This window comes from Lithobates pipiens, unplaced genomic scaffold, assembly GCF_037356315.1.
Source record: "Lithobates pipiens isolate NorthernLeopardFrog02 unplaced genomic scaffold, aLitPip1_a1.2 Scaffold_19, whole genome shotgun sequence".
Classification (NCBI taxonomy): domain Eukaryota; kingdom Metazoa; phylum Chordata; class Amphibia; order Anura; family Ranidae; genus Lithobates; species Lithobates pipiens.
Genome location: NW_027507764.1, coordinates 191,125,595 through 191,149,797, shown reverse-complemented (window position 1 = coordinate 191,149,797; position 24,203 = coordinate 191,125,595). Strand labels below are relative to the sequence as shown.

Sequence of the window (24,203 nt, the reverse complement as noted above, 5' to 3'; positions counted from 1 at the left end):
CCCACGCTAATTAAAATAAATGAACATGTGTTAAAGCAATGTTAAACACAAAACCAAAAATTTAGTCTTAAAGTGGTTAACATACACACCGCAGCTGTTTGCGATTTGGATGCGGTGCGGAATCCGCACAGAATTCACTGCAAATTTGCAACTCATAAGTGTGAACCAGGACTGACTCTTCTCCCCAAAACCACCCTATACAGATCCATAAAAACTTTCAATTAGAGAGAGACATTCTGAAAGCAATTATCGGTTATGCTCTCTTTTTAAGGATTCCATAATGCTCTGCAAATATCGTGTCACAAATAATATAATGTCAATTATTTTCTAATAATAATAATAATAATAATAATATGTCACAAATAATAGAATGCCATTTTTGTAATTAATAATAATAATAATAATAATAATAATAACAATATGTCACAAATAATAGAATGTCAATAATTTTGTAATAATAATATGTCACAAATAATATAATGTCAATTTTTTTAAATTAATAATGATAATAATAATAATATGTTACAAATAATATAATTTCAATATTTTTTTTATTATTATTATTATTAATAATAATAATAATAATAATAATAATAATAATAATATCATGCCAATTATTTTTTAATAATAATAATAATAATATGTCCAAAATAATATTGTTGGATTGGAAAAAAATCAAGGTCACCATCAAACTTCTCAAAAACCTGTAACATTTTTAAGCAAAGTATTTATTACATATTTACAGCTTTCATGCACAGTGCTTATTATAATGCAATCGGATGAAGCTGCATGAAACAAAAAAATCCCAGAAACCTCAGAGAGATAAAATGAAGTAAATAAGGTTAAGCCATGTCATAAGGACAATGACCCTATGTAATGCCATGTGAATGGGCATTAGTCATTGTGCAGCATAGAACAGTTTATCAATGTGCGTTGAATGAATACCCTCAAAGAACTGTCAAATGTGCTTCTGTTTCTCTCTTTATCATGTTATTCAGTAGTGACAGCCTAGGACCAGCCTAACATACATTAACTGGCGTGATACATTCAATTGCTGCAAGAGGAGATTTCCCTACTTACTTTATGCATCACAGCCCCCTCGGGACATGTCACATTAAAACTTGAGTAGCCCTGCACAAACAAGCTGTAGCAAATTGTTACAGTTACTGGCATATATATATTTTTTTTCAAATAAAAGAGTTTAGATGTAAAGGGAGGGTTTTGTTTCATCTCCCAGCATTTGTTATAAAAGATTGATGATGGATCAGACGATTTCAAAAAACAGATGCTCAACATAAACAATAAGAGAGCTTGCTGTCATTTCATTTTCTGGCCACAATATAAAAGACAAAAGACAAATAAAAACAGCTGTCAGTCATTATATCACATTAAAGCAAATGTAAAAAATGGCAATTTAGGAATGAGTTAGAGAAGAGTTTAAAGGTATACTAAACCTCTCACACAAATATACCTAATAGTGTTGATAATTAACCAAACACTAAGGGGAGTGTTAAGGCAAATAGACTGTGCACTTTGTAAAGTGCAGTTGCACTCTGCAAGCGCAGTTGCTCCGGAGCTTAGTAAATGAGCAGAAGCTCTGCTGACTTCCATACTCCAATCATGTGCAAGTAAAAATGCTATTCTTCGTAGAGTGAAGGTTTACCCGATTTACTAAGCTTGGAAGCAACTACACTTGCAGAGTGCAACTGCACAGCCTATTAACCTTTAATAAATCAAACCCTAAGCATTGAAACTGCACTGCTCACGTTGCTCCCACCTTCAGAATGACTGCTCTGTATTTACTTTAAAGATAAAAATATTAGAAGACTTCTCAGTTACCAGTGGGATGAAGATGTCGTGTAAGCTAAGCTGCCTTTAAAATCACTTGGGCAATTTCAATGCTTCTACCGTGAATCTTGAGCATGAATTGTTCCACGCTGCCTTGAACCATGAAAATGACTTGAGCAACTTCAAAGCTTCTATCATGAATATTGAGGATGAATTGCTCCACAGTGTCTTGAGCTACAGAGGCAGTGAGCTAACTTACTGTATGCTAAGAATACACCTAGCTACCCATAGCCTGGTCACTGGTTTAACATTATTGACACATACACAGTTAAGAAGGATTCACAGACACACCCTTACCTTGGGGGATCACCAGATTGTAACCTCTTCCGAAGGGTTCCGAACAGTGACCATGCAGAAAAAAATACACAGAGCTATTTCTAAGCCCCCAAGAAAAATAAAACAAGTAAAAGACTAAGCAACAGACTGGAGATTATCAGCATTAAAGAATGTAAATCAAATGTTAAAATATAGAAACTAAGAGAGGGGATGCAGGGAGAGTTTACTTACCTTGTCCAGTGGATCCAGCGATGTCCCCGCGCTGTACGAGTGAGCCGTGCTTCGCTCGATCTATCACGGAGCCGAGCTCTGTTCCCTGTGAGCGTTGCGATGCACGGGGACAGAGAACGGCGCCAAATTCAAAAAGTGAAACACACAGTATACATACAGTATAATGTAATCTTACAGATTCCATCGCTGTATGTAATTATTTCCCATCCCCTTTGCCCCTAGTTGTCTGCCCAGTGCCCTGCATGGAGTTTTATAATATAAAAACTGTTCTTTATGCCTGAGTTGGGATAGGCTTCAGTCAGGAGATGAGTTTTCAGAGATCACCTAGAGGAGGGAACAGTAGGAGATAGCCAGACAGATTGGGGTAAGGAGTTCTAGAGGTTCAGAGAGGTTCTGGAGAAATCCTGGAGTTAAGCATGGGAGGAGGTGATGCGGGAGCTAGAGAGAAGGATATCATACAGATCTCTTGATCATACATGGAATGGAGGAAGCACCAGCAGATCCCTCCTGGACCTTCTTAACTCCAAGAAAAAGAAAATTAATTGGCCAAAATTTTCAGTACAGCTGTCAGTTGGGTTTCTGCCAAGGTCTGAATGTAATTGACAAGTAGCATTCTGCTTCCAGCAGCTCCCCTCCAGTGCCCCTTGAACACTGAGTAAGCTGAACTATCCATGCTCAAAACTTAGTGTAGGATCAAGAAGCCACCACAAGAAGAAAATAAGGAAATTCTCTTAACTTTATGACTATGGTTATATCTGTTCATTGTTATGGACTTTGAAATAGGTGCCCCCCCTATTGGTTGTAGATCTTTAAAGTACTGAAGAGGGTTGGTTCTCTGCAGTAAGGGAGATTTTTTCGGGGGAGGGGGGTTGGAGTGAGAGTGATTTTGTACTTTTTAAATGATTTTTATAATTGTTATACAAGATTAATATAGCACCAACAGTTGGCACATCACTTTGCAAAATAATTATAAGACAAAAGGGTTAAGAGGGCCTTGCTGGTGAGAACTTATCTAAAAGGGAATGTGATACAAAGGTTGTAACTGAGTGGGAATGAATTGTTTGAGAAAGTAAAATTTCATCCGTTAGCTTGAGGTTGGATGGGCTTCCCTAAAGAGTTTTCAGAGATCACCTAGAGGAGGAAACAGTAGAAGATAGCGAGACAGATTGGGGTATGGAGTTCTAGACGTTCAGAGAGGTTCTGGAGAAATCCTGGAGTAAAGCAGGAGATCATACAGCTCTCTTGATCATATATGGAATGAAGGAAGCAACAGCAGATCCCTCCAGGACCTTCTTAACGCCAAGAAAAATAAATCTATTGGCCAAAATTTTAAGCACAGCTTTTAGTTGGGGTTTCTGTCAAAGTCTGAACGTAACTGACAAGTAGCCTTCTGCTCCAAGCAGCTCCTCTCCAGTGCCACTCCAGCACTGGGTAAGCCGAACTATCCATGCTCAAAATTCAGTGTAGGATTAAAAAGCCACCACACTATACAGGGTCTGAACATGGCTAAGGAAATAAGGAAAATCTCTTAACTTTATGACTATGGCCATATCTGTTAATTTTTGGAACTTTGAAATAGGTGCCCCCTATTGGCAGTAGAATTTCTTATTACAAGTAATAGGAGTAATTACTCAGCCAAACGTTCAGTGGTTTTACAGGCGGTATACCATTACTCTAATCTATGAACTAACATTGTAAGGCCCCTATTTTATTAGTCCTTAGCTTCTGCAACAAGCATCTGCGGGTAAGTGATAGCAATGGATAATGTGTGACTGTGTTATAAAATGAGATACAACTGAAACATGATTATATTCTATAGGAAGAGCAGTAATTAGAAAGGAGCAGTCAGTTTTTTTTTTTCATAGCTGTGAACTGGAACCTCCGTCTCTGAATGACTCGGTATGTAGAAGTGTGGGTGTGGAATCATGGCGGTGATGGGAGAATGGGGTGATAACAATGACAGATTGTTTATTAAGAGACTGCACCTGTTTTGAAAACATAACCTAATATAATAAATAATCCTGTTAGTATGTTAGATTCTCATTTACATGCTTGGCTTCCATCCAGAATCCGGGCACACAAGTATTTGCAGAACAATACATCTGTGAAATGTTAATAGGAGACAAATAGCAGTGATTTATCTTCACACACATTAAACATTTAAACTACTTGTCCAGCCAAAACAAATTCTCATAAATGCAATGCAGATTGGAAAATGTGTTGCCCTTTGAAGGATTACTCCAGCTGACACCCACATTTTCAGTAATGCCTATATAAAAAGAAGTCATTAGGCTGCATTCACATTGTAATGTGTGCAACGTAAATGATGTAGGGTGTTTCTTTTCAGTGCAGGGCAGCTCATGTCAGTGCAATGTACTAATGTGAACTGCTCCTGTTGAAATGCATTGCTTTCACAAATACAATTTATGCGCGGGCATGTGTTGTTCAATATATGGCAGCGCATGTGAACCCTTCGCTTTTGTCTACATAGCTTTTGGATATATTGTAAAGCAATGCTTCAAAAATTTATGGGGCTCCATTGCAGAAAATGAATTATGTTATAAGTAAAAAGCCTGTGTGTTCTGGAGCAGCAAATTAGCCAGTACATATAATGCAGTTCAACTTTAAAACAGCCCTACTGCATAAGAAAAAATAAAGTGTGACATTACACAGCCACCGTGATATGCCACCATTCCTAATATACATATATAAAAGGAGAAATGGTCATGGGACTTTACATGAGGCATGTCACTGCAAAAATAATGATACATAGAATACATATACAGGCATACCCCACTTTTAAGTACACAATGGGGTTTATTTACTAAAGCTAGAAAGTGCAAAATCACGCTCACTTCTGCATAGAAACCAATGAGCTTCCAGGTTTTATTACCAAAGCTTAATTGAACAAGCTGAGGTTAGAAGCTTATTAGTTTCTATGCAGATGTGAGCCTGATTTTGCACTTTCTAGCCTTAGTAAATAAACCCCATTGTGTACTTAAAAGTGGGGTATGTCTGTAGTTAGAAAATGTATTACAATCAAAATTGAACATCCTGTGATCTATAAATGCACAATACAGTTTTTTAAGTAATTCAGCCATTAAAAGGGCATAAAAACAAGCTGACATATAAAGATACACATGTCTGGTGAAATAAATTCATATTATACTGATACATGATGGTATGTGCATGAAGAAAAAACATGACGGATGTAAGTTGTAAGAACCAAACAGTCTTGGCATCCTAAAAAGTCTACGTGTTTCGTGGATCCTGTCCACTCATCAGGCGTATGGTATAGGAAATATCTATAAATGTAGGTAAGAAAAAAATATATAATGATACAAGTAAATGGTTTCCTATAAGGGGAAAGTAAGAAATTATCTTAAAGAGTCAGCTTTAGAAAATGGTTTCGTTTCTGACACCCACATTCCTCCTTTTAGAAGCTTAGCCATTTTCCAAAGCTGACTTGTAAGTATCAGACTTCTTGCCCCTTTTAAGATAATTTCTTCCTTTCTCCTTATAGGAATCCATTTACTTTTTACTATGTATCATTATATATTTTTTTACTTACCTACATTTATAGATATTCCCTATACCATATTCCTGATGAGTGGACAGAATACGTAGAGTTTTTAGGATGTCAAGACTGTTTGGTTCTTACAACTTACATCCATCATGTTTTTTCTTCATGCATATGCCATCATGTATCAGTACAATATGAATTTATTTCACCAATAATGTGTATCTTTATATGTCAGCTTGTTTTTATGGCCTTTTAATGGCGTTATTACTTATAAAAACTGTATTGTATACTTTTAGATCATGGAATGTTCAATTTTGATTGTAATACATTTTCTAACTACAGTATATGTATTCGATGTATCATCATTTTTTCACTGACATGCCTCATGTAAAGTGCCATGACTATTGCTCCGTTGTATAGCAACCATACTGCATCAACACAGAAAACCAGCATTCCTGATGCAAAGTATTTTACTACCCTGTTTCCCCGAAAATAAGGCTCTACCCCCCTAATAAGCCATGCCCTGTTTCCCCAAAAATAAGTCCTACCGTGAAAATAAGACCTACAAGGCTTATTTGGGGGGTAGGGTTTATATTGCAGCCATCACTGACAATCACGCTAGGTCTTATTTTTGGGGAAACAGGGTAGTGGCACAAACTAAAGAAACTAGGGATTGTGGCTCACATTTAAATAAAAGGAGAAAACTCTGATAGTTCTTAAAAAGCCCAATTATACTTGTAGTGAAAGATGATTTACTGCAGTGCATAGTGTGGGCCATTGTGGCACCATAGGTTATGAATGGCACATCAATGCACCTAGCAGAAGCACCACAATAAAAAAAAAACACACATGAACCCATAAGAGCTCATTCAGATAGGCAATTAGTCCAATCTTCCATGCAGAGACACCAGCAGATGCCTGTGCATCCACCTCGGAGCTGCATGCAGGCAGCCCATTTAAGTGGATGCACACTGAGTGGCTTCACAGACACAATCACATGTCAAAGTGTGACATGATGGCATGATGGAACGCAGATCTGATCTGTGCATCTGCTACTGCCCACTTGTCTGATTTTGACATTTGATTGTGTCTGTGTTGTTGTGACATGTGCATCCATTTCTACGGGCTTTCTGCACAAAACTCCATGGTTGATGACTAATCACCCTTCTGAAAAAGCTCATCTCTAGGTTTCTGTGATAGCATCTCGCCACTTCTAGATGTTGGCTCCTTACAAGTCCATCCTCACCAGCCAATAAACTCCAAAACAATGCATGCCCTAAACTCTAATATCAATTTTTATACATTTTTATTTTAAAAAGTCACCCCAGACTCCTTCAGCTAATCCATTTTGCCAATATTGGGTTTAGACTAAGATTAGAGGGAGCATCTCAGGAGGGTGATATGACTTCTTTGAAATAAACAATTGAGTGAAAGATATCGGAGTGTGGTGATTGTATCTTTCAGGGCATCACAATACATGTATGTTTTAGTGCATTGCAATACAAACATGTGAACCCGCTGCATATGGTGGTGTGCTGTGCTATAAAAATAGTGTGCAAGTACTTTTTGCAGTGCAGTGAGATATGTTCTGCCAGCCCTTTTAAAACAAATGAGCTACATTAGTGCAATAAAGCCCAAAACACAAGGTGTATTCTTTAAAAAATGGATAGCAGTGAAAGTGCATGTAAGTTTGTTCTGTGCAAGTGAAGCAAAGCATTTATTAGGCTACATCCTGTGCTGGTTGTATGCTTTTTGTTGATTTAAAACAGAAAATTTCACATTTGCCCACCAGATGGCGCTACATATCATTGGAACTTCCTTTGATATATATTGCCATCCAGTGGTCAAATCCCATATTTGCCCAGCACAAGAAATAGCCAAATAAAAATTTTTTTTGTTACATTCTCACCGTACATTCAGTGGGCAAATTTCTATACAACACATTCTATAGTGTGATTGGGCCATCTTTTTTTCTTTTTTGTTTTGTACTCTGTTCCCAATCTTATGAATTCTTTTTTACCTTACACAAAGGACACTGGATTTAACAAAGCTGAACACTGAACAGCGCTAAACCCTGTGTTTTACTCTTTCTTTTGTGTGAGTTATCAGCCTCTAAAAGACTTCTAATTATTTATTATCCTGTCTGGATCTGTTTATTATCCTCTCTGGATCACTTATTAATGTACACATCAAATCTCACAGTCCAAGTAAAGGTAATAAACAGAAAGAGCATTAAAGAGCATACTAAGTGCCAGCTAATCAGCATTGTTTTAATTCTAATCAAGGTCATACATGCAGCAATGCAGCATATATCAAAAGCTTTTCATAGCAAGGATGTTATCTTTAAAATGAACTCCTACAGAGTTGTCCTGTTCCCTATCGTAAGCCATGCCAGTGGTTGAGCTCCTCAGGAGGAGAGGGTTATAAAAAGATCAGAGCTTTAACTGCAAAGTAATTATCAACCTGTTCCTGAGCTCTGAATGCTGGCTCGGTTTGTACAACATGAGTCTGTAGGCCACCTGCAAGGTAAAAAAGATGTTTTATAGACAACCAACTGAGCCTTAGTGTATAGACCAAGTTAAAATAAATCTATCATGACAGAAGCGCAGGGCTATCATTGTTAAATTATTTTCTCTAAAAGCCAGTTGCCTGTCTATCATGCTGATCCTTTTGCTTCAAACCTTTGAACCAAACCCACGGAAGAAGATGCGGAGAACTTTTCTATGACTTTCCTGGATCAGTGACTCTGAAAGTTATAAAGTAACCTTCTGATTCAAATTGTGAATGTTTCCCAAAGTTGCTGAAAAGTTTTAATAAGATTTAGTATAAGAAGGTGATAGTAGATTTCCACCATTAGATTTGAGATGGGTTTTTGGTGGGAATAAGGAGCAGATAAGGATCCTTAACGTGGAACTTTACCCATAACAACTTCATACAAAATAATGTTCTTTAACAAGGAACAAACATTTCATACTAATAAGTATGTTTTATAAATATGTACACTGCGCTACTCAATAAAAATGCAATTGTGCTGCTACTTCAACAAATCAAACACATAAATTAGGTGAAACATATATCATACTAAAGCCAATAATAAACGTTTCACAGTAGCGCACTAATACATACATATATATCTATCTATATCTACATATATATATATATCTATATCTACATATATATCTAAATATATATCTATATCAAAATATACATATATATATATATATATATATATATATATATATATATATATATATATATATATATATATATATATATATATATATATATATATATATATATACATACTGTATATATATATATATATATATATATATATATATATGTATGTATGACACAAAAGCCTATTTGACCTATTCAGACACAAGAGTGAATGGCAATGGTATCTGGTGAGCTTTATTCTTAACACAAACCACATTGACCTACAGGTAGGCCTAGATTAAGGCTTACCTGTAGGTCCAAGAAATATCTCCTAAACCTACACGGTTTAGGAGATATTTACAAAAAGACAGTCACCGCTGTCTACGGCACATGTGCACAGGCGTACTGGGAATGGCGCTGCTAACGGCAATATGCCGTTAGTGGCGGCTCCCGTGCGCATTCGCAGGTATGACGACATCGCTGCTTCAGCACTGTGAGTGGCTGGAGCAGCAATACCTGGAAGAAGATGGAAACTCTGTGCTACAGGGGACAGCGGTGACATCGCTGACTCCTATGTCAGGTAAGTGACACATAATGGGCTACTATGCAATGCATAGTAGCCCATTATGCTTTACCTTTGCAGGGAGACAACCCAGGGTTTACTTCCTCTTTAAGGGGGAGGAATTTGCACTAATCACATTGGTGGAGGACATTTGGTGTTTCAGCGACAGTTGTTTACACCTACTTCATCACATTTTGTTGGACTATTTTTTTGCACAAATTGTTGTTATATCCTAAATGGGTACTGGTTGTATACATATTTAGGTTTTATGGACATTTGTTGTATTTTTCATGAGATTTATTAGTGTGCTTCTACAAAACCTTTATTATTGGCTTTGGTTATAATTATGTTACCTGTTTCAACATGGCAGCTGTATTACCGTATATACTCGAGTATAAGCCGAGATTTTCAGCCTCTTTTTTGAGGCTGAAAGTGCCCCCCTCGGCTTATACTCGAGTCATCGCTGTCTGCCCGCTCGATCAGCGTGTCGAGCAGACAGACAGCGGCCATTCTATAGTTCAAAAGCCGCGCCTCCGGCTCCGCCTTCGCCTGTGATAGGCGGAACACTGAATTTCCCAGCAGCCTGTGTTCCGCCTATCACGGACTTCGTATCATCCTCGTACTACGGACGAGGATGATACGATGTACGTGATAGGCGGAACACAGGCTGCTGGGAAATTCAGTGTTCCGCCTATCACAGGCGAAGGCGGCGGCGCAGCTTTTGAATTTTACAATGGCCGCCGAGGCGCCGACGAACGAAGAGGGCACGGGACGGAGGCAAGGCAAGGCACGGCACGGGACGGGACGGGACGGGACGGAGGCAAGGCACGGCGGCGAGGCACGGAGGCAAGGAGGCTCGGCACGGGACGGAGGCTCGGGACAAAGGCTCGGGACACAGGTAGGCTGGACACACACACACACACACACACACACACACACACACACACACACACACACACACACGGATGGATACACACACACACAGGGATGGATGGATGGATGGAGACACACACACACAGGGATGGATGGATGGATGGAGACACACACACACAGGGATGGATGGATGGATGGACACACACACACACAGGGATGGATGGACGGACACACAGGGATGGACGGACACACAGGGATGGACGGACACACAGGGATGGACGGACACACACACAGGGATGGACAGGCATGTCTTACCCTCGGCTTATACACGAGTCAATAAGTTTGCCAGTTTTTTTGGGGGTAAATTGGGGGCCTCGGCTTATATTCGGGTCGGCCTATACTCGAGTATATACGGTATATCAGTTTCTGACAACAATCAAGTTGTACCCTTCTTTTTCCTGTTTATACTTTGAGCAAATTCAGTTAACCTTTTATGCACTCAAAGGTAGGGCAAGGTGCCCCTTCCCACCACGACACAGTTTGATGTTCCCAGTTGGGGTGTCTGGGGGAGTTGGACAACACCCTTACCTTACATGTAGAAATCAGAGCAGATTACATTGTTCATTTACATTTGCTGACTGTTCTGTCATTTGAACTAATTCATGTGATTCTCTCTTCTATAACCTACACATGGCAGATAATGTTCAACTGTTTGTTCTCCTCAAGAAAATCCAATAAAAATATCGAACAACAAAATGATGAAAAAAATAAAAACATTTAAAAGTCACTGGGGTTGATTTACTACAACTGGTGAGTCTGATGCAGCTCTGCATAAAATCCAATCAGCTACCAGGCTTTTTGTCAAACCTTTTTTGAACAAGCTAAAGTTAGAAGCTGATTGGATACCGTGCTGTGCTGCACCAGATTTTGCACTCTCCAGTACTAGTAATCAACCCCAGTGTAAAGAAAATGTTGTGGAAAAGTGTGTTTAGCAAATAATTTTTTTGTGTTTTAATTATTATTAAAAAATAATAAAAAAAGTATCATACAAACAAAAATAATAATAATTATGTTACCCAAATTAGTGTGTACTGTAAATTGCCTTCAGCATGGCTACTGTGTCTTTTTGATGGAGGCTGCCATTATGCTGAAGCCCGAACTCCTGAACAGCAGTAAATCTTTAGGCTGCTAGCAAATTGGCCTATACAAATTCGGTATAGTGCCTAAAAATAGAGATCAACTGCGCAAGTGTAGAGCAGTGTGAGAGTAAAGAGTATAAGTACTTATTTTTGATGTTTTATACCTGTAAAAGGGGCCAGCCTAAAGTGATGTTGCAAAACTTAAATTTTCTGACTAAAGTTACTCTTTAATACATTAGGTATATTTTTAGAAGTAACTAGTTAAAAAAACTGACTTTGACTTGATATCAAACTTTTTCATACCTGTGCTCAGCTGACTGGGAGAGGGTGGGGAACACTAGAAACCAAGCATATGTTTTGCAGTGCTCAGGTTCTAATAAGGAACATTATGGTATCAAGAGAGAGCAGAGAGATTAGCTCATCAGTCTACTGCTTCTCTTTCACTGCCCAATCATAGGCTGGGGCAAGGACAAAACCCTAATTTCTTAAAGTTTTACTTAATTTCTTGCCAGGCACAGAACACATGGCTTACATATATGCATGCATGGTGCATGTGTATATTTTACGTGCATTCTAAAGCATTGCATGCAGGGCCGTTATTTCATTTTAATGGTTTGTTCTTTCTATGAGAAACATGGGGAAAGAAATCCCCAATCTGCTTGGTGCTGTGGCACAATTTGGTTGGCGTGTGTAAAAAACATATGCAGTTGCCGATGTGTGGGGATGGCTAATGAATGGCATACCAAAACATCTGCTATGGAGCAGTGTGTTTCTATGCATGTTGGGAAAACACAAGATTTCATGCAGGTTCCCAACATGTGTAGATTGAATCAGGCCTTAATGCCCACATGCCACACATATGTGTCTATGGGTGGCTGAGATTTATGTGCTGAGAGTACTATCATTGCATCCTTCCAGCACAGTGAGCCGAGCTGCCATAGACAGCTCTCTATCTCAAATAATGATCGGGAGTTATTGGGACCAGCTCCTGATCATGAAACCATTGTCACAGTGTCAGTCCTTCCCACCTCCCTGCGAACTTAAAGCGGAGTTCCATCCAAATGTCGAACTTCCGCTTGTTCATCTCCTCCCCCCCTCTGGTGCCACATTTGGCACCTTTCAGGGGGGAGGAGGAACGGAGACCCCCATTTGACAGGTCCCCTTCCCTATTTCCAGGAGATGGGGTCACTGTGCCATCTCTCGGACGTTCAGCCATCCCTTCCCTTCTCCGCTGACGGACCAATTAGTAAGCACAGCGTACTTCCCACATGCACAGTAGGGTACCCTTACTGGCAATAGCAGCGGCTGCATCCGACAGCCGATTAGAAGATTGGCTGCGGTGCCGACATCACACGATCCCTGGACAGGTAAGTATCTAAATATTAAAAGTCAGTGTCAAATTTCAGAAATTAAAGGACAGAAATAGAAATCTTTTGGCTGATAACACCCTTATAAATATTTCATTTGTGTAGTAGATGCAATTCAGAATGTTGAATATTGACATTAATTCCTGCTTTTTTTTTCTTTTAATTTTTCAGAAAAATGTGACGAGCCTCTGGTAGTGGCACTTCAGCCTCAATCCTTTAAAAGTTCATCGATAATGTCTGGGATTTATGCTCCAGTATACGCTAAACTCAACAGAAGAGAAGGTATGACCCTTTCTACTTATGTAGTATTAGTCAATGTAAAACTGAATTTTGTAAAATTTCAATATGGACAACATAAAAAAGAGAATTATAATACAAGATTTATTGCTGTCAGCATCTTTGATTTCAAATAGACTGTGTACTTTGCTAGTGTAGTCACAGGGAAGTTTGCTCCAGTACTTAATAAATAAAGGAGTAGCGCCGCTGTCTTTCATCATCTTTCATCATCCAATCATGCGCAAGCAAAAAATGTTTTACTAAGTTTTACCACATTTTCTAAGCCCTGAAACAAGTGATTGTAAACCTTAGACATGAAATGTGAACAACGTATATCCCTCTATAGTGTGTACTTGTCTCAATGCAAAGCATTGTCAATTTTGTCTGCTGCTTCATTCCTCTGCTATCAGAATGAGTCACTTCTGACAAGTTTTTTCTGACACCAAGAGAAAAATGGTGACAAGGGAGGGAGCTCCAGCTGATTGACAGTTTCAGCTCTGTTCACTTTGAACAGATGTAAAGAAGAGAGGGCTGCAGATAAAGAGCTGCAATGCATGTAGGAGTATTTGTTTAATCTCTGTGCATTACCTGAGTTTATTCACTTCACTGGGTATATGGAAGGGTTTACAACCACTTTAAATGATAAGTTCACCTTTTGTCCCATGTTACACGTTAACCCATATTTAAGGTGTAATATGCAGCATGGGAGCATACATGATCCCAGAAATCCTCTTGTATTTGCCCTCTTACCAGAATTCTAGGGTGCATCAGATATCTGCTTGTTTTAAAATTAGCATGCCCATGCCTATGCCCCACACAGCTGCATCTTTTCTATCTGCCGTTGGCCCTTTATAAAAACTATACTTCCCATCTTCCACCTTGGCAGATGGGTCTACAGAGCATGTGCACATTTCCTTTCTAAGCACAATCACAGGCTTTGGGTGCACTCTCTACCTCACGAATGGCCTCGCTCCATTCTTCTCTCCCTCCCAACTCCCCAAAGTGACATCATTGAAATGAGTTCAAATTGGAGAAGTTATTCTCTGGTCTGTGACTCAAGAGTAAGGGTAGGTGCTGGAAGAAATGTATTTTCTTCAAAAGTGTGGCCAAATACAGGAAACAACATACATTTATGAATGAACAAACATGTAAACTGTATTACATCATCCACAACAGTCATCAACAATTTAAATTTAAAGAAATAATTATATATACTGTGTGTGTGTATATATATATATATATATATATATATATATATATATATATATATATATATATATATACTGCTCAAAAAAAATGAAAGGAACACTTTTTAATCCGTATAGTATGAGTATAGTATACAGTATACAGTACAGTATAGTATGAGTATAGCATCAAGTCAATTAAACTCCTAGGATATCAATCTGGTCAGTAAAGTAGCAGAAGGAGTATTTAATCATCTGCTTTGATGTTAATGAACTTAGGTGCACTAGATGGGCAACAGTGAGATGATCCCCAAAACAGGAATGGTTTTACAGGTGAAGGCCACTGACATTTTTCTCCCTACTCATCTTTTCTGACTTTTTTTCACTAGTTTTACATTTGGCTAGGGTCTGTGTCACTACTGGTAGCATGAGGCGATACCTGGACCCTATAGAGTTGGCACAGGCAGTCCAACTTCTCCAGGATGGCACATCAATACGTGCCATTGCCAGAAGGGTTTCTGTGTCTCCTAGCACAGTCTCAGCATGGGGGAAATTCCAGGAGATAGGCAGTTACTCTAGGAGAGCTGAACAGGGTGGTGGAAGGTCCTTAACCCATCGGCAGGACCGGTATCAGCTCCTTTGTGCAAGGAGGAACAGGATGAGCACTGCCAGAGCCCTACAAAATGACCTCCAGCAGGCCACTGGTATGAATGTCTCTGACCAAACAATCAGAAACAGACTTCATGAGGGTAGCATGAGGGCCTGATGTCCTCTAGTGAGCCCTGTGCTCACTTCCTGGCATCATGCAGCTGGATTTCCATTTCCCAGATAGCAAACAGGGTGAACCTGCTCTCATCTGTGAAAAGCACAGGGCACCAGTGATGGACTTGCCAATTCTGATATCCAATGGCAACCCAAATAGAAAGGATAGCTTGCCTAGCAATAGCTTAGCAAGTCATTTTTAAACTTGCAGCACATTACTTGCTATCTGGGTAGTATACAACTTGCCAGTGAAAATATGCAGCAAGTTAACAGACTTAAAATTCCACACTGCTACAAATTTGTGGCAAGTTATCCTTGCTATTTGGGTTGCCATTAAATACCGGAATTGGCAAGTCCACCACTGGTGCCCTGTGCTTTTTACAGATGAGAGCAGATTCAACCTGAGCCCATGTAACAGATGTGAAAGGGTCTGGAGAAGCCATTGAGAACATTATTCTGCCTGTAACATCATTTAGCATGACCGGTTTGGTGGTGGATCAGTAATTGCCTGGGGAGGCATATCCATGGAAGGACGCACAGACCTCTGCAAGCTAGGCAATGGCTCCCTGACTGCCATTAGGTATTGGGATAAAATCCTTGGACCCATTGTCAGAGCCTACACTGGTGCAGTGGGTCTTGAGTTCCTCCTGGTGCACGACAATGCCCAGCTGCATGTGGCGAGAGTATGCAGAGAATTTCTGGAGGATGAAGGAATTGATACCATTGAAAGGCACCTAAATCCAATAGAACACCTCTGAGACATTATGTTTTGGTCCTTCCAATGCCGCCTCAGTCTGTTCAGGAGCTCAGTGATGCCCTGGTCCAGATCTGGAAGGAAATACCCCAGGACCCTATCTGTTGTCTCATTAGGAGCATGTCCGATGTTGTCAGGCATGCATACAAGCACTGAGTACCATTTTGAGTTGCTGCATTGAAATTTCAGCAAAATGGACTAGCCTACTGCATAATTTTTTCACTTTGATTTTTGAGGTGTCTTTGAATTCAGCCCTCTGTAGGTTAATAATTTTAATTTCCATCAAACAATGTGGCATCCTTTCGTTCCTAACACATTACCCAGTCCATATCATTATATGTATATGTATGTATATATAATGTGTATATGGATAATACATGCACCATTGCATATATATTTATATACATATACATTTTTTAAATATTATATGCAAAAATTACATTATTTATTAACCACTTCAGCTCTGGAAGAATTGACCCCCTTCCTGACCAGAACACTTTTTGGTCCCCCCAAAATCCATACCAGAGCTTTATCCACGAATGCAGACCACAGGCAAGGAAAGGGGGGGGTGAACAAGCACCCTCCCAATCTGAGTCATACCAGGGACATGCCCTCAACGTGGGGGGTTGATGTGGGGCAGGGGGTTCCCCCAAAGCACTTTGTCCCCATGTTGATGGGGACAAGGTTCTCTTCCCCACAACCCTGTCCGTTGGTTGTGGGGGTCTGGGGTGGGGGGCTTATCAGAGTCTGGAAACTCATTTTAACAAGGGGGCCCTAAGATCCCACTCCCCATGTTAATTAATGCTCCTACTCATTCACCAAAAAAGTGGTAATAAAGCGTAAAAATACAACAACGGCTTTTAATAAGTCCTTAATTTAAAAATAAAATAAAAATTGTCCCCTACTGTAGATCCACTGTCAATCACAGTGAACACTGGCTGCTGACCCGAAAAAGAAAAAAAAAACTCTGCTGCCAATGTAGGCTTCCTCCGAATCACAGCTCTGCTGCCTCCGGCCACTAAATAACAAAGAGGGGCCACCTGGCGATGTCACTGGGTGGCTCCACCCCCTTTTGATGTCATCAACCCTGCATGCCCGAGATGCTGGAGTTGTCATTCAGTGGGAGCCTACGTTGGGAGCGGACTGACAATAGTTCCTGTCCCTACTTGGTAAATGTTGGGATTAACCATATTAAAAAACCTTGAAAAAAACTATGTTTAGAAATGAGACCAGCAGAATTTATGCTGCAGTAACTTTGTAACAAGTCCCCTCTTTTCCCCAACACAATGGGGTGAGGGGACTTGTTACAAAGTTACTGCAGCATGAATCCTGGTTGCTTCCCTGACAAATGTTACTGTGTACAGCAGACAGTTATAATAGCTGAAATGCAGACTACTTGTTCCAGTGTGCTGTTTCTGTGTGCAGCTGGGCACACAGGGCTCAGTGATGCGGCTGTGTCAGAATCCCCATGTGCACTTCGGAGGAACACGCCAGCCGTATGTGTCAGGTTTCAGAAGGACGACTGGACATAGTGACGTGTGTGAGTGACTTGTATAGCGCTACCTATGTGAACTGAATCACCTCAGGGCGCTTTTTCTTGCCATCTGCGTCACACAGATTTGTAGTCCAGCCATCCTTCCTGAAATCTCCTAACTGAAAGTCCGTATGGAAGTACAGACCTCAACAAAATAGTAAAGTTTGTAGAAGCATTAGCCTTGTACCTGTGGTGAGCTAACCACAATTGCAGTGCTTTCTAGGCTTCAATGGTTAAATTTTATAAATGCATTATTTTTATAGTACTCTCAGTGCTTTTATACATTTTAAGCAAAAAGGTAAACTTATTCTTTAAGTAAATCAAGCCCAATGTGTGAATTCCACATGCGTATCTCTGAGGAATACAGGTAGGTATGGGATCCATGCTTCAATATGTGTGCTGGTGATTGGCTCCCTTTACTAGATCACTTCTAGGTGGAGGCCCATGACAATAATCCAGTATGTTATGCAAACTGCAGGGTTCTGCTAATCAGATCATTTGTGGGCCAGTCATCATGGATCATAGTCAAAGGGATCACATTTTAGGTTCACACAGTAAAATGGTTCACCGGTTGGTGCAATGAATGTTCTGAGGATCCTGATTCACTGCAAATCCTGATTAACCAATTTGTTAAGAGCAATTATATGGCTACATGTTTATGTTGGTGTGACGACTCACTAACTACTGATAAATGGAGGAAGATAACATTAAAAAGGACCAATATAAAATTGACTTCTTAGAAATTCTATATATATCTAAGTAAATACAGTATTTAGTGGTGTTATCTAAGACTAATCTCAATGGGCACATTCTGTGAACTGTACTAAGTAAGATTAATCTCTAATTTCCTATTTGCATCACCTGTACTTCTGCTGGATGATCCAAAATGAGGGTTTTTAATTGCTCTCCAGCATGGTGATTACCTCTATGTTGAACAATTAATCACTTTCAGTGAGTATAATGGGAAGAGTGATTAGTCATTCATATTACCACATTCTCTTCCTGTAGAACACCTTTGCAATGTAAATACTTAAAGGAAACATTTCCTGAGAGAAACATGGATTTTATTGCTCACGTCTTATTCTGCAAATGATAATTGCCTGGCTGTCATGCTATCCCTTCTGGCTTCAACAGTTTGAGACGCTAATTCAGAACAAGTTTGCAAGTAAAGAATTTTAACTTTGCTGTGAATTTCCTGATCTGGTCTGTAGTTTAGACAGTATTGAAAATGTTGCGTCAGAATACCAGCCAGACAACATGCATTTTCACTAGAAAATCCGCAATGGCAATTCATTTTTCTATCTGTAAAAGTTTGCACATGTTCTTTTGCCCTTTAAGAGACCCTGCCATCAGATCATTTATTTCAAAACAAATGTTTTTTAGGGTTTTGTATGGATATTTAGGGAGAACCTAACATTTTGTTTTTGGAGCAATAACCCTCATAACCACTTGTCCTTCAGAAGATCCACCCTGCAGGTGCAAGTCTGGAATCCCACACACACACATATATATATATATATGTGAGCAGGTGCACAGCTGCCACCCCGTAGCAGTAAAACTGCTACGGGGTGGACGGCAAGTGGTTAATATCAAGAAAATCTGTCACAGGAAAGCCCTTGACTTTTGTGATCCAAGTCTATGCCCCTCCGGTGATATGGACCCAGAGAGCAATAGACCCTGTACATTGTACGTAGCACCTGGGGGCATCTGGAGAGGGTATCTGGTGGCTTTCCCCACCCCCTCCCCACACAGCCCCCTGGTGGTCTGCACCTCCCCTGGAGGTACACCTCCCTCAACTACCCCCCTCCTCACCCACCCTGCTACTGTTCTTTCTTCTGTTCTTTCTTCTGGTCTTTCTTCCCCTACCCCCCTTCTACATTGATTCACTCCTAGAGTGAACTGGGGTAACAAAATGACCTAGAATCGGATGCTACTCGCCCCCACCAAAAGAATAATAGTACGACTAAGGGCTGCCTTATACTCCCTCACTGGCCCTCAATGCAAAGTAACACCAATAAGCTATAGAGCACTGCAGCATCAGCACCCCACTTGAAGAAGCCCTGCCGTAACCTTTAGAAAACAAGGGGCTAGTTCTCTACTAGACCTATTAGGGAGGGCACGTCAGGGGCTAACTAACTAAATGTTAGTTAGTTGTTTTATAACAGTTTGAATTATAATACATTCTTGATGTCAAAGGCACTTACTTCTTTACTTTAACAGGGCGGCACAGTGGTGTAGCGGTTAGCACTCTCACCTAGCAGTAAGAAGGGTCGCTGGTTCAAATCCAAACCACGACACTACCTGCCTGGAGTTTGCATGTTCTCCCTGTGCCTGCGTGGGTTTCCTCCGGGTACTCTGGTTTCCTCCCACAATCCAAAGACATGCAGGTAGGTTAGTTGGCTTCTGTCCAAAATTGGCCCTAGTATATGAATGGGGACTTTGGATTGTGGGCTCTTTGAGGGTAGGGACTGATGTGAGTGTGCAATGCACAGGGGCAATTGTAGACACTCAATCAGGTTGAACTGGATGGACTGCTGTCTTTATTCAACCTTACTAACTATGAAACTATGAAACTATGAAACTTCTATTCCTGCAATGTACTTCCTATGAAACTTTTCAAAATAAAATATTTTGTAGAAAATAAATATTCATATCAGACCTAATCAAGGATTAGAGTCTGATATGGATATTTTAAGGGAACCCCACTTTTTTGGCATGGTGTACCCCTTTTAATAGCCATATCAGACCCTAGTCAAAGGTCTGATTTTGGGGAAACACCACTTTTTTTCTTGTCTATAGCTCCCCCCTCAAGGGTGAACTTGTAGAATGTGTAGGATGTACTGTAGGAAAACTAACATTTTGTAAAAGGTAAAAAAAATCGTTTGTGTGTGATCAAATTTTAAGTATGGGGAACCCCTAAAATCTATACCAGGGCCTGAACAACCAAGCTAGCAGCAAAATTGAATTTACTTCAAATAGCATTTTGTTTTCTCAACATGTCAGTTTTACTGCAAAATATTCTACTCATTGTACATTTACACTGTACACAGCCAAGTTTAGGGCATCCCTATGCATGTTATTAGAATTAAAGTTGGGGTTTTTAATGTTTCACTTTTATCACATTTACTTCAGTTGTGTTTGGATTAATATTTGATTTTAGGAGCAGTTTGGTGAACCAAATTTAGGTACATTCTGCTCATCACTTGTCTCCAGTATAAAGATGAATATTAGTGCACTGTGGGCATGGTTCTAACTATACTAAATGCTAGAATTATCCTTTGGGTATGATTAAAAAATATTTTATGATCACTTCTAAAATATTGGATCATTGGTTGTCTGCTATAGAACCAACAACTAAATCCTATTGGTTTTTGCTAAACTATTTTGCTATACTAAAGAAATACAGGTGTTTTAGTTGACAAGATACTTTGATGACACTGTTGTCTATTTATTTGTTTGGCAGTAAAGGTCACCACTTCTGGAATGTGCATCAATTTAGGCTATATGTGCCATATTTACTTTAGGGGCATAAGTTGCTGAGTGTGCATATGTTTAAGGATGGCATGGTAATCCTTTGCAATGTCTCTTTTGCCAGAGAAAAATTGGGATACAATGCTGCAGTCTGGGTCTGCTGCTGACTAGTCTTTGTGATGCCATTACATCTATTGACTCTGGGAGAACCCAACAGGTGGAAAGCCAATGTAAATTGTCTGTAAAGACAAGAGGAAGAAGAGAGGGTGCACCAGCCTTGTGCATTATCCCAAGTAAATGTATTATGTAAAAAGATAAAAACTACTCACAGGTATGTAGAAATAAAAGCACTTGAATCGGTCACCATCAGGTGGCTATCCAGTCCTGGGACCATCAATCCTCAGATCATAGGGGAGACCATGCAGGAGCCCCTGTTGGCTAACACGTTTCAAAGGTAAACCTTCTTCCTTAGAACCTAGGCTTGCTGGTCCTAGGACTGTATAGCCACGTCACTGTGACTTGTTCAAACACTTTTATTTTTATATGCTTGTAGTAGTTTTTATCTTTTTAATAAATTTACTGGAAATAATGCACAAGGCTGGTCGGCTCTCTCTTCCTCTTTTTATCTTTCCAGGGTAATAAGGACATCTCCAGTCCTAGAGGGCAGCATAGCTGGAAACACCATCCATTAAGGAGTGGATCATCACTCATAATTAGGCTGACCATTAATCTTATCCACAAGAGTGTTTATCTTTTTAATGGAAATTGTCTTTGTCACCATGGTGCAGCATGTGTACCTAAATAAGGACCCTACCGTAAGAAAGAAGACTCAGGACCAAGTGTCACTCAACTATAGAATCACATGCATAAAAAAAAACACTTTGGACTAGCTAAGGGGTGTGTAAGGGGGAGGGAGAGTAGAACTCTTTTATCCTAGATATCAGCTTTCAAGGCAAAAGCATAGCTGATAGTCCCTGTTACATTACTGTATTGATATTAAGTTTGATTTGCTTGTCTTACAGACATAGACACATCAGAAAGGGTTAAAACCAATGATTAATTTTGTAGAAAACAAGAAAGCTGACAGACTGTTAGTAACACACATTTTCTACATGCTGTGATGTTTTGATCGAATGAAGGAAATCATCTGGAAATTAAAAGGATTGCAATTTAAAAGACAGATCGAACTTTTGATGTGAGTTGTTGCTAGGTACCCTAAACAAGAAATGTTTCATGGTTGTATGGGTGACCTCAATTGACCTGTTAAGACTTCAACATCTAAATACTGCATGTACTGATAATGTACCATGTTATAGCTTAATACTGCCATTTATGAAAGACTGTTTAAAAATTCTCTAAACCTATGATTTGGATGAGAGTTCCTTTTTGAAAAAAAATTTGCAATGGCAGATCTTGTTTTACCTCCTATTACAGATTTACTTTAATCAGTGGAAATCATTTTTAAAGCCACTGCATGTCTCATAGTATGAGAGATAAATGGCTACTTTGAGCAGATTTGGATTGGAGCAGACAGGGACAACTGTAAGCCCTTGTACACACGGCCGGACATTCCGATGGACAATGTCCGATAGGACTGTGTTGTCGGATAATCCGACAGTGTGTGAGCTCCATTGGACTGTTTCCGTCTGAGTATCCGATGGACCAAGTTTTCCAGCTGGGCTATAAAATTTTCTGACAACATTATCCGATCGGACTTTGTCCGATCATGTGTAGAGAATTCCGTTCAGACAAAGTGCCTGCATGCTCAGATCAAACTCCTAAACCAAAGCTATTGGCTACTAGCCTGAACGTAGTCCCGTCCTAACGAAATAACGTCATCACGTTAAGTACGATCGGATTTTCTGCCAACTTTGTCCGACTGTGTGTATACAACAGTTTCGGACAAAATACGTCGGACAAAATCCAACGGATTTGGTTGTCGGAATGTCTGACCGTGTGTACAAGGGATAAGACTAAAAGTATAACTAAAGCCAAAACTTTTGGAAGGCTTAGAACGCGTCAGTTTTATACTGCTGTTTGTGCCCCTGTTAGGGACATTCACTCTCTCTCTATTTGTTCTGTTTATCATTATCATTAAAAGTGAAAGTAAAATAAAATCCCAACTCTTGGGTTGTCTCCAGAAAAGTAATAGAGGAGAACTCTTCTAATGGGGGCACTAGATCTGGTGATCGGGGAAGGGGGGGGGGTTCCCTAAATTTTGAGGAATTTTCTCTCATGTCCTGTTTTGGCTACAGGACAGGCAAATCTCCCCAATGGAAGACAGGGGTTATAACCCTCCCTTACTCTATCCAAAGTAAAAGAAAAAGTCTATAGTGCTACAACATAAATGGGTTCCTTTGTGAAATTCATTTTATACTGAATACAATTTGTAAATAATATACCGTAAATAGCATAAGGTGACAATTTTTGAAAATAACTTGGCATGGGTATTTCTGAATAACCTTCCTCCCTTGCCCCTCTTGTTCAGCATCAATATTGGTAGTGTAAGTATTGTGCAATTTTAAAATGATGTGATTTGCCAAAAAAGGTTAAAACCCTAGCAAGTGCTACCTTATAAAAGATATTGTGATGCAGTGGTACATACAGCATTGAAGTTTGTTCATATATTTTTTTTTTTAAACCAGATCAAAAAACATACTTTGACTAGATGAGATAAAGGAACCACTTAACCAATTAAGTATGGAAAAGGTGAATAAAGGTTCTTTGTGTAGACTTCTTGTTTTGCCTGCATGAGGATAAAGTAAGGTTTTACTTCAAACTGATGGTTGCCTGTGTGCTTAACAAGGAACCTCAGTCCCCTTTAGCTTTGCACCCCCACCCCACACACACACACACACACATCATGAAGCTGCCATCTAAAAGGCTAAAAGTCAGATTTTGCTTACCACCAAACATGATTACTGTGCAGTGTATAGAAGTGGGGAGGGTAGGGGACTAAGGTATCCTACAGTCCCACCATCATGGGATGACATAAAAATCCATAATGATCTTATTATTATATTGGGGCATGACCAAGTGATGAAAGTTCCTTGATCCTTTGAAAAGAGAATCTTGAGTGATAGAAGCACTCGAAAGGGCATGTTGCTGTAATATGCTAATTAAAGCTGTTTAGAGTACAGACCCAACCACTCTGCTCTTAGCCTTATGGGCCTCGTTGCACTGGTGGGTGGGTACTAGCTCCAGGCGGTCCGTGATTCACTTAGAATGATAGTTCCAAAAATCT

General features: G+C 39.7%; 1 protein-coding gene across 1 annotated transcript in view; it reads left to right on the top strand.

Annotated features, from left to right (window-relative positions):
* Positions 1-24,203, top strand: part of CNTNAP2 (contactin associated protein 2) — a 2,388,168-nt gene that overhangs the window by 580,152 nt on the left and 1,783,813 nt on the right. Inside the window, exon 2 of the mRNA XM_077491601.1 lies at positions 13,150-13,260. Coding sequence (XP_077347727.1) covers positions 13,150-13,260 — 111 coding nt within the window. The remainder of the gene's footprint in view (positions 1-13,149; positions 13,261-24,203) is intronic.